Source organism: Ascidiella aspersa, chromosome 2 (genome assembly GCF_963924565.1).
Source record: "Ascidiella aspersa chromosome 2, kaAscAspe10.2, whole genome shotgun sequence".
Lineage (NCBI taxonomy): Eukaryota > Metazoa > Chordata > Ascidiacea > Phlebobranchia > Ascidiidae > Ascidiella > Ascidiella aspersa.
In genome coordinates, this window is record NC_139448.1 from 18,865,020 (window position 1) to 18,875,096 (window position 10,077).

Sequence of the window (10,077 nt, forward strand, 5' to 3'; positions counted from 1 at the left end):
GCGGGAATCGCCGTTCGGGTCAGCTACCCTCCGACTTGGTTTTCCCTCAGGGACAGGACTTTGTGTGAATTTCGAAGTCTCAGTTTTTCTAGCGCTGCGTGACAACTTTGTGTGCGGTTGCGTTTTGGATGGCGTTGTGTTGCATCGTCATTCGTCGGGTGGATACCGAGAGAATCGGACGCATTTTGAGCACGGTTTGCAATTTCGTTGGTTAGAGGCAAGAATAATTTTTGAATTGTGAAGTCATTTAAGCTAAGTTACGTGACGTATTAAAAAAACAGCAACTGATTGATAATATATGAAAAAAATGAAAAGTCAACGTTTTATTTAATCAATATTCATAGTTTTGTCATAAAATTACGAACATGGCGTTAACTTTACTCTGTAAAATACAAGTTGTGACGTCATGCTGGAGTGAACCGCTTTTGTTTACAGGTTGGGGTTCGGTTAAGGTTTATGTTCTTTCAAATTATTTCGTTCAGTTCCGGTTCTGGTCCTTAAAATTTTACAAAAAACGGTGATTCGGTAACAGTTCAGCTTTCTTTACCTTTTTGGATGTTGCATAAATGTAGGCCTATGCCTTTACTTTTTATTTTCAGTAATTATTTTTTTCTCTGTAATCTAACATTATATATTTTTTATGTTTCTGTAGCATTTTTTTACGGTCGTCTTTAACTTTTCTTTAGTGTATGGATTTTTAATTTTTTTATTTCGATAGCCTTTCCTTTTTTATTCATTTTTTATTTACTTTACTATAATTTCATTTTCCTCTGTCATTTGAGGTTATATTTAATTTGTTTCTGTCGCGTTTTCATATTACCTACCTATCGATAGTATTTCGTTTATAATCTTGCTTAAAGTATTTCGCAAATATTGCTGCTGCAGTTTTCCGTTTAAAATTTTTCTATTCAACCATTTCCAACTTTATATCTTACGATTGGTATTTCGCCCTGAAGTGAGTATTGTTTTGTTCCCTAATTGCTTTTGTTCTATATGTGTGCCGTGACGCCTTCAATTTTCTGGCTTTATAAAATAAACTTTTGTGTTGAAGTTTTATAAATTCGATAGAGCCACTAATTACGAGGTCGATAGAGCCACTAATTACGAAAGCTATTTTTAGGATTCATTGATCATTTAAAAACAAACACAAACAATCTAAGCAGACGTATCGCTATTCAATGTTCAACTAATTTTAACCAATTTTTTTCTAAGTTAACAAAATTAAAATGCAATAGTGCAGTTGAATTAGATTAAAAATGGTCAAACATAGATCTGTAAATACAAGAAGTGTTGCCTTACGTTTAAAATGTCCTATTAACATGCAATTGGGTTGGGGTGCCAAAACGTGACATTTTTTCCGATAACCAATATCGTGAACAAAAAGTATCACAATCCGATACCCAATGACGTCATAACCATGCCCACATAAGCAGAGTAGTTAAAAATTATGAACGTTTAAAAATACTTTTACGGGTTTTAAGGCTAAATTTGCAGGTTTAGTTACTTCCAGTTGTTAACTTATTTGTAAATTTAACCCATATAATCGAAAATCCATACAATTGGGACTCAATTAAAAAAAAAGAATTATAAAAAGAATCGATCGAAAAATAACATGCATAATAAATCCACTCCATATAATCGGAAATCCATAAAAGTGGAACTCAAATAAAAAATATATCATAATAAAAAGAATGGCACGAAAGATAACATGTATTACTTGATCTTTTCCATACAAAAACATCATCGGAAAAATCGTTTAATATGAAGTTATTTATTTTTCTGTATAACGTTCACTGATACATTGTAAGTTGCACATTGAGCGATAGTGCACAATGTGCACTTAATCGTCACATATCGCAAGTGCACATTGTGCGCACAATGTGCACAATTCGGTTTGCGTACATATCACAAGTGCACAATGTGCACGTTTTGGTTTTGAGTCCTGTTGCAGCATGGGGTAGCAAGATTTTGTCAGGATGGTTTCCATGCCCATGTACTATTTAACAAACAAGTAATATAAAGTAAAAATTTGGACATTTTTTTATTAACCTCATACTATATACCATTTTGTTCCTCTGCATGCTTGGTTTTATTATTGTCTACTGTGTTTTTTTAATTTTATAAATAGAATTTAGGAAATTATCTGATCAAATATAATGTATATTGTTGTTATATTTGTCTTGTGTCTTAAAGTATTACCTGCTGAACAACTGCAACCTATTGTTCCAAGTGATGCTGTTGTTCCTCTGGATGAAATGTGGGGCCTTGCTAAAGATTATTATTTTAAAGAGGACTATCACACCAGTATAAAGCTTATAGAAAAGTCACTTGTTACATATAGAATGATGCAACATGTAAAAATTGCATGTCATGCCAAATGTGTAAATACTTCAATAGAAGTTGAATTGCCAACAATTTCTTTCTCCAAACACCCAGAATTATTTGCAATGGGCAATCTTGTTGTCCAAGCAAATTGCATTAAATTATGTAGAGAGCAACACCCATATCGTTTGGCTGACGAAGACAATAAGGTTTCTTCTAAAGTGTTAGAAGAATTTGAAAACCGTTTACCATATAACTTTTTACAGTTTGCATATTTCAAAACTGATCGAATGAAACAAGCATGTCAAGCTATGTACACTTATTTTCAAGCCAATCCTAATGGTGAAGGTAATCTTGAAAATATTGAATACTACAAATCATTACCAAACAATACAGAGGATGATTTTAAGGATCTGGAAGCTGCAAAATTTTATAAATTCTACCTTGCCGGGATTGATGCATACTCAAAAAATAACCACAAGGTTGTGATCGAAAGTATGGAGAGAGCTTTGGTTGAGTACTTTAAGGAATATTCAGATTGTGAAGCAATGTGTTTTAAGCCACACTTGTATACACACTTTGAAAAACTTTACAAGTCAATATCTCTGCAATTTGAAAGTGCTATAAATTGCTCGCTTTCATGCGAGCCAAAATTAAGTCCAGTTATTAATGGAGTTGTTGTGTCAAATTTTGTTGCCCAATGTTTTTTCTATTTACAATTTTCTTACTTTCACATCGGAAATGTTGGTATGGCAGCACCGGCTGCTGCATCAGCTGAGCTGTTTAACCCTGGAGATACTGATGCCAAGAGCAATATGAAATATTATATGAAATCAGCGGCGCAACATGGTTTATCATCAATACACTTAAGTCCTAGGTTAGATGCAGTTAAGTTTCACCAGCACCTATCCATGCTTACTGGTGTTCTTAAACAATGTGAAACTCTCCATCCTGATGATGAGGGTGAGCTGCAAAATGAAGAAATCTATGATGTTGCAGATTCTGATAACAATGATGAATTTTACAAATTACTTGATGAAAAAATTTTAAAAAAGATTGAAGAACGTTTTGCATTATAAACATGACTACTTACGGCAGTTATGCAATGCAGTATGTGATCGCTATGCAGTTATCATGTGAAAAAGGTTTGAAGTTAGGCTTTATCGTGAAAGAAATGTTAGTAGAATTTCAGTCCTTTGATGTTTTTCTGAATTTGTGTGCTTAATTATCTCTGGTTGTGTTTTATATAGTTTTACTTACAATGTTATTCCGATATCCTGCTTCTAGCCCAAGCATGCGTCTTATTTTGATTTATTTTGCAAAGTTGTGTCTGTTTTTGCAGGTGTTACGCTATGGCAAGGAAAATAGGTGACATAAATGCTAAATTGGCCTATTATACGTCCACCAAATCTGGGCCATTACTAAAAGTACAGCATCCCTTATATCTCACTGAAAAGTTTATGCCAGGAAAAAAAGGAGTGAAATCAAGTAAATATGTTTTGCTGTTATGGTATTTAAGAATTGTTAAAAATTTGTTTTATTCTAAAATATAATGAAACATTTCACCAAGTTAAACCAGAAACCCTGCTGCCCAGGAAAAAAATTCTGAACCAATGTGGTTATCAATAATACTAAAATCCAATGATCGGAATCACTCAAGAGTGAAGCAAAAATGATCTATATTTTCCTAAACGCATTAAGTAGTTACCAAAATAATAGTCAATTCAATTGAACCTTTAAACCAATCCAACAGTCTTGATAATATATTGATTATAAATCTGTTTGAGGGAACACAGTGCTACATTGGAAAGATGATTGTACTTGTGCTACATTGGAAAGATGATTGTACTTCATTTCAGATATTCAGCATAATTCCCAAACCAACCTTTTTTATAAAACAAAGGTCCGACTGTCTTAGGTTTTTTACTCAAAGATTTGCTATTCTTTTTTAGGTATTGTCTGTCAAGATGAACTGGCAATGTTTTTTGACTGTGTGAAAAAGAGTGATTACAAAAATGAATTGTGTCAAAAAGAGTTTTCAAAGTTTCTACAATGTGATCAAAAATTTAAGGTTAGTCAACAAAATGCTTTTACATTAAAATAAATTATTAAGGGTAAAACATACATGAAGGTTGTTCAAAACGGTATGTTTGATTTTAAAGGAATTTAAATTTGTAGTATAAATATATTTTTCTTAGTTTATAAGCCGGTTGTAACACACTCAAGGGAGCACCTTTGCTGTTTTACATTGTAGGCTACCTACTTTCTGGCATCAACTTATTATTTTGATGATTGAGAGGGTAGAGATTTTTCAAATACAAGACTAAACATTGACTGAAGTGCAGGGGCGTATCTAGAAATTTGAAAAGGGGGGGGGTCCCGAATTTTCAACTTGGGGAATTCCCCGCTTTTTCGTCTGACGTTAATGACGTCATAAAATAGTGACGGATATGACGTCATAAAATAGCGATTGTGATAACATCATAAATAATACCGCTTAGTGTGCAATCATTAACTTCAGGATTAAATCGAAAACAAGACCGTGAAATATTTGTGATTGATATTGGTAGATCCATGTATGGGATCACGCTAAATGTTGTTAATAGGTCCGAACCCCCACCCCCCCCCCCCCCCCTCGATACGCCACTGCTGAAGTGTATAACTCTTATTATGTTACAATGTGCTTTGTGTGCTCTCTGTTATCTATTACGACTGCATATAACATTTTCATCAATCACTGTTGGTGTCCTATGAGAGAGGGTGAACATTTTCAAAAGCCAAAAAAAGAGAAATCTTTTTATATACAAATACAATATTATTTCAGTGATGTCATCCAGATACATTTGTGCTGTTATAAATTTGTATTGCTTTTCACACAGAAGCATAGTAACATAAAACTAATTGTGTATCAAACCAGGAGACAGCTGACTGGATGAACCTTACTGTCTTTTGCTGTCTCCTGGGAATGTCAAATATTGCTAAACGTTTTGATTTCAACCACTTTCAATTTATTTATATTTTGATATTCCAAATAAATCACATATCTATCTATCTATGTATAATACTGCATGCTACTTAAAAAAAAATTGTACTAATAAAACAAAAAAACATTTTCCAAATCAGCAACCCAAAGTTAACCAAAAACAACCTTTACTTTTTATGCAGCAAAATTGATGCAAACAAATAAATTTTTATTTCACTTAAAATAAAACCTATGTTGAATTTTCAAGTTTTAAATTAGGAAATTTGTTTGTTTTGGAAACACTACATCATAATTTTTAGTAAATATCACCCAAATTTAATAATTATATCAAAAGTTTACTTAATTATAGAGATCCTTTTAGAGCAGGGGTCGGCAACCTTTCGTACGCAGTGTGCCAGTTTATGAATAATGTCAAAATATTGACAACTAGCATGCCAAACATTTTTCTATGTTTGGTTTCGCACTGGCAATCAGGGCTGCGGAATTGGTTAAAAACATCCTGAGTCTGACTCGGGCCGAATATGAGGTTTTATCGCGTCTCAGCCTCTGTATTTTACCAATTTACGTAACTAAATTAAGGTGGATATTCCGCAATCCACTCAAAGGGTCATGGAAAATATGCCACAAGCATATGCTATTCCACCTTAACAATTTACAGTTTGCTGCCTTATCAGTTTCGAAATTTGGTACTGTGCATGCGCACACGTTGGACTCGGGTAGTTTCACCTGGTCTTACTCGAGTCGCGAGTCCGACTCAGCAGCCCTGCTGTGATCTGACATCTAGTTTACGTATCTTTTTTTAAATATACTTCGATGCTTTTAAGCCGATACCTGTTAACTATCAGTTTTGCTTTTTGTTGGTTTCCACCCGATCCGTTAGAAATTAGTGCATTTTTAAGCAAAAAGGTCTACGACAATCAGGGCATGCAATGGCAGAAAAGTCTAGACTTTTAGACCTTGAGGTCCTGGCAATGCACTGATTTGGACCTTCAGGTAAACTCCCGTGTAGATAAATTAAAAATATTCATTAAAAGTTCTGAAAAGATAACAAAAAATATGAGATAGGATTTGTAGAGGGTGGGTCTGGTTAATGAGTCATCATTTATATAATTGCCAAGATGAATCGACCACACTCCTACAAGATTTGAGATGGCCTGTCTTCGTGAGGCCAGACAGGTCCAATTTTTTCCTTTAGTTCAGATACATGAACAGTCAATTTTGCTGTCTCAGTATTTTCTCTCTGCACTAGGCAGTACTGGGTGATTCTGGTTGATACTGGTTCAGTCACAAAAGCACTCGAGTTTGCTGTCTGAGTAAAAGCCGTAAAAAGCCCATTTTATATTGATTGAACACGCTATTTATAGACGAGAATCAGTTAAGAAAATTTCTGCGAACAAAGAAAGATTTACGTCATTAATTCTTATAATACTTAACAACTCAAGCCTTTTTCACACTTATTTCTGACGCGAAACATACAATTTTACGTCAAAACGCGATTGCGAAACAGCTTCTGACTTCAGTTAAATGACAACCGTTTGAAATCACACGACCGGGGAAACTGATTTCTGTTCAGACCGCGGTGTTTTGAAAACATATGCTAAAACGGATGTAAATGCCTTGACGCATAAAAATTGGTGTCAGAAATTTGAATTTTTGCAAATTCGTTGCAAGGATATCGCAAACATTAAGAATGTGGTTGCAAGAAATCTACGTGACGGAATTTTACCGAAAACTTTCCGTTTATCGTTTGCACATTGGCTGCAAGAAGAACGCAAACATTGAAAAGGGTTGCAAAGAATTTAGGCCATAGATTTTACTGAACATTTTCCGTTACGACACATCGATTAAAACAAAAATTCTCTGTGTAAACACAATATGACGAAGTGGCTGCTATAGATTAATAACACTTGACCCACCTAAACCCTAACGCTAACCCAAATAATGTGCGTTATTTTAATATTCTTTAAATGCTTGGGAAAAAAGCCCAAACTCGGATGGGCATAAGATGGTTTCTCGTCCATTGTATTTAAGATAATTACGTCACAAATTGAGGTATTGCGGCCTGAAGCGTTATAATTGTTAAATTATCGCACATTATTTGGGTTAGGGCGCTGGTTAGCGTTTGGGTTTGGTTGGGTCAAGTATTGTTAAACTTAATCTTCTTATGCACATTTGTTAATGCAAATTAGTGCATTGTCCAAGACCTCAACGTCTAAAAGTTGGACTTTTTGATCCTTTGAATGCACTGATTGTCGTAGACCTTTTTGCTTAGAACTGCACTGATTTCTGACGGATGGGGTGTGGTTTCTCAGTCGCACAAAAACACACGTTCTTACTTTTAATGTAGACAAGTGGTTCTCAACCTTTTTAGCTTACGGAGCGGTAAAATTTTAAAACAATTTTTGCTGACCGGTGGCCTTCAAAAATTAAAATGAACCCAAAATGTAATTATGACAAAAGTATGCAACTTAACAAATAACGAAAACTTTAATGTAACGAGAAATTTCCTGCTGTCTTTTTGATATCATATGTGTTATACGTGGTTCTATTGAAGTTTTTCAAGTACAACTGAACTTAAAGTTTAAGACTTAAACAAGTTGTAGCCTACTTTTAAACAGTTGGACACACTTGTAGCATTGTGCGTACGATAAGTCCAAAATAGACCATTAACTCTATGTTACGTCACAATGAAGCAAGTGGTAAAAAACTAGTTGGAAAAAACAAGTATACCGCCTACAAAAAATGATATTAAATACAACAATAATATTAGATACAACAGAAGACACTTATTTGTGACACGAACTGGCAATGTGTGCAACCATTTAGTTAACGCTAGTGTTAGTAATGTAATAATAATAATGATAATTATGTGGTAGTGATGTAATGTCTGCACTTTCTTAAGGTGATATAACGTGCGCGTTAAATCATTTGGCGTGCCATGCAATTTCATCTCGCGTGCCAGGGGTTGCCGACCCCTGTTTTAGAGGTTACCGATATATGCCTCAAAATATCCCTTCGCTACATAGCGGTAAAATTGCATTTTAGTTATGCTGGGAATCTTCGATAAACAGTACATGTTTTGCGTGGTTGCGAAAAATATCAATAAAACTTATAATTTAATCACTTATAGGCTATTTTTAACTCTAAATGGTCCCTTCAATAGTCATGTATATTGTGTAATTGTTCATTGTGCTGCCAGCCACAGAAAATAGTCAGCATGTGTTTGGACCACCCTGGCCTAGGCAACGAAAGAGCCTCGCCAATATCGTCTTGCCTGCCATGTTTCACTTTAATATATACATTTCAATATTGCTAGCTTTTCGTTTAGTAATTTAAAAACAAAAATATTTACAATGTGTTTTAAACGGAAACACACAATAAGACCTAAAAGGAAACAATAAACAGAAAAATCTATAAAACCATAGTATGTTTTATACACATTTGAGTTGACTTCTGATTTTTGTTTTTAGGAGAGTAAAGTCAAGAGTAAAGAAAAAACAGACCAAAAAGGAGCTGGTGTTGGAAAAGTTAACAGAGCGACTAAAGCAAACAATTTGTTGAAACGTTTTCCAAACTCTGTCTCTAAACTAGCTACAATCGCCCAGCGAAACATGTACATAACTGATAAGGTCCAACAACGGAAGCCGATGCCGTATGGTCGAAACCGGAGATGATTGACCGTGACCGCTTCCAAATGTTTTCCAGGAGACACTAACTAAATTCATGTTAGGACAGGTCTTGGTATTTTTATTGTACCTCCGGGTTTCTTATTGTGGTTGTTATAAAATACAAAAGCACTGAAACAACAAGGATTTTTGTGACATTTATGAAAATTTGTTTCATCAAACTTCATACATTTTCATTTATTTGTCTCATCGCACAAAAATAACCAGAAAGAAATCCAGTGGTGTTTCGAGAATTTAAATTTCGGGTGGTTGAAAATGACTTCATAAAAACGGTTGCTTAAAAAAAACCTTCTATTTCTTGGGCAAAATCTCAATATGCAATTGAAGAAAAGTCCACGAGGCGTAAAAAATGCCTTGGCAAAACCTTCAATTAATAAATATTAAGAGCGTTGACCAATCCGCGGTCTACGACTACTTGTATGCGGATCTTACGTTCATATTGTATTTAGTTTTTTTGGGATGTCCAGTGTCAATTCTCGTTTCATTAACTTTTGGCTTAACTTCTTGTTTAACTTTCCAATATTACTCAGCCCGTTTTAAGAAATCTTGTCAGCATAAACCAGGGAATCGACTTTGCGGTTGAGGTTCGCTTCGGGTTAAAGAAATTTTTCGGCACCCGGTTCTTATCGTATCTAATGCCGCGTTCCAACAGCCATCGTGTTCTGTTCACCCACCAGAATTAAGCGAGCATTGTAAAAGTGTGGGGGCGTTGAGCTCTGTAATTGCCTAATTCTGTCTACACATGCAACGCGACCCGTTAAGGAAGTGGCTAGGGTCCTAGCTACGTCACACGCTGCCTCGTTTTTTAGGGTATAATACCCATCGTGGTCGATATCTCCACAGAAAATGTCAAACCTATAAAGTATTACTTTATATGAGCGAAGCAATCATGAACAGTTTTAAAAACCGTAACCGTACTGCCCACAGTGACATCGCAGCCGCAGCAAGCTGTAAAAACATAATTCTCATTAACACAACGCAACAGTATGACGTCACAATTTAATTCACCAAAAACGTGGCTTGGATGTGTAGCGACAGCGGTCATTAAAGATGTTTTTATTGAGCTTTTCAAATGATTGACGAATT

General features: G+C 34.9%; 1 protein-coding gene across 2 annotated transcripts; it reads left to right on the forward strand.

Annotated features, from left to right (window-relative positions):
- The first annotated feature begins 2,132 nt into the window (after positions 1 to 2,132).
- On the forward strand, positions 2,133 to 9,114 carry LOC146164193 (uncharacterized). 2 transcript variants are annotated; one of them, XR_014494520.1, is made up of 3 exons: positions 2,133 to 3,810; positions 4,275 to 4,393; positions 8,776 to 9,114. XR_014494520.1 is itself a non-coding variant. In XM_083381529.1 (3 exons), the coding sequence occupies exons 1-3, from the start codon at positions 3,675 to 3,677 to the stop codon at positions 8,977 to 8,979; spliced, it is 459 nt and encodes a 152-aa protein (XP_083237655.1). In that variant the 5' UTR covers positions 3,416 to 3,674; the 3' UTR covers positions 8,980 to 9,114. The 2 variants fall into 2 exon arrangements, 1 of the variants encoding a protein (XP_083237655.1); XM_083381529.1 differs by having other exon boundaries at positions 3,416 to 3,810.
- Positions 9,115 to 10,077: the final 963 nt, after the last annotated feature.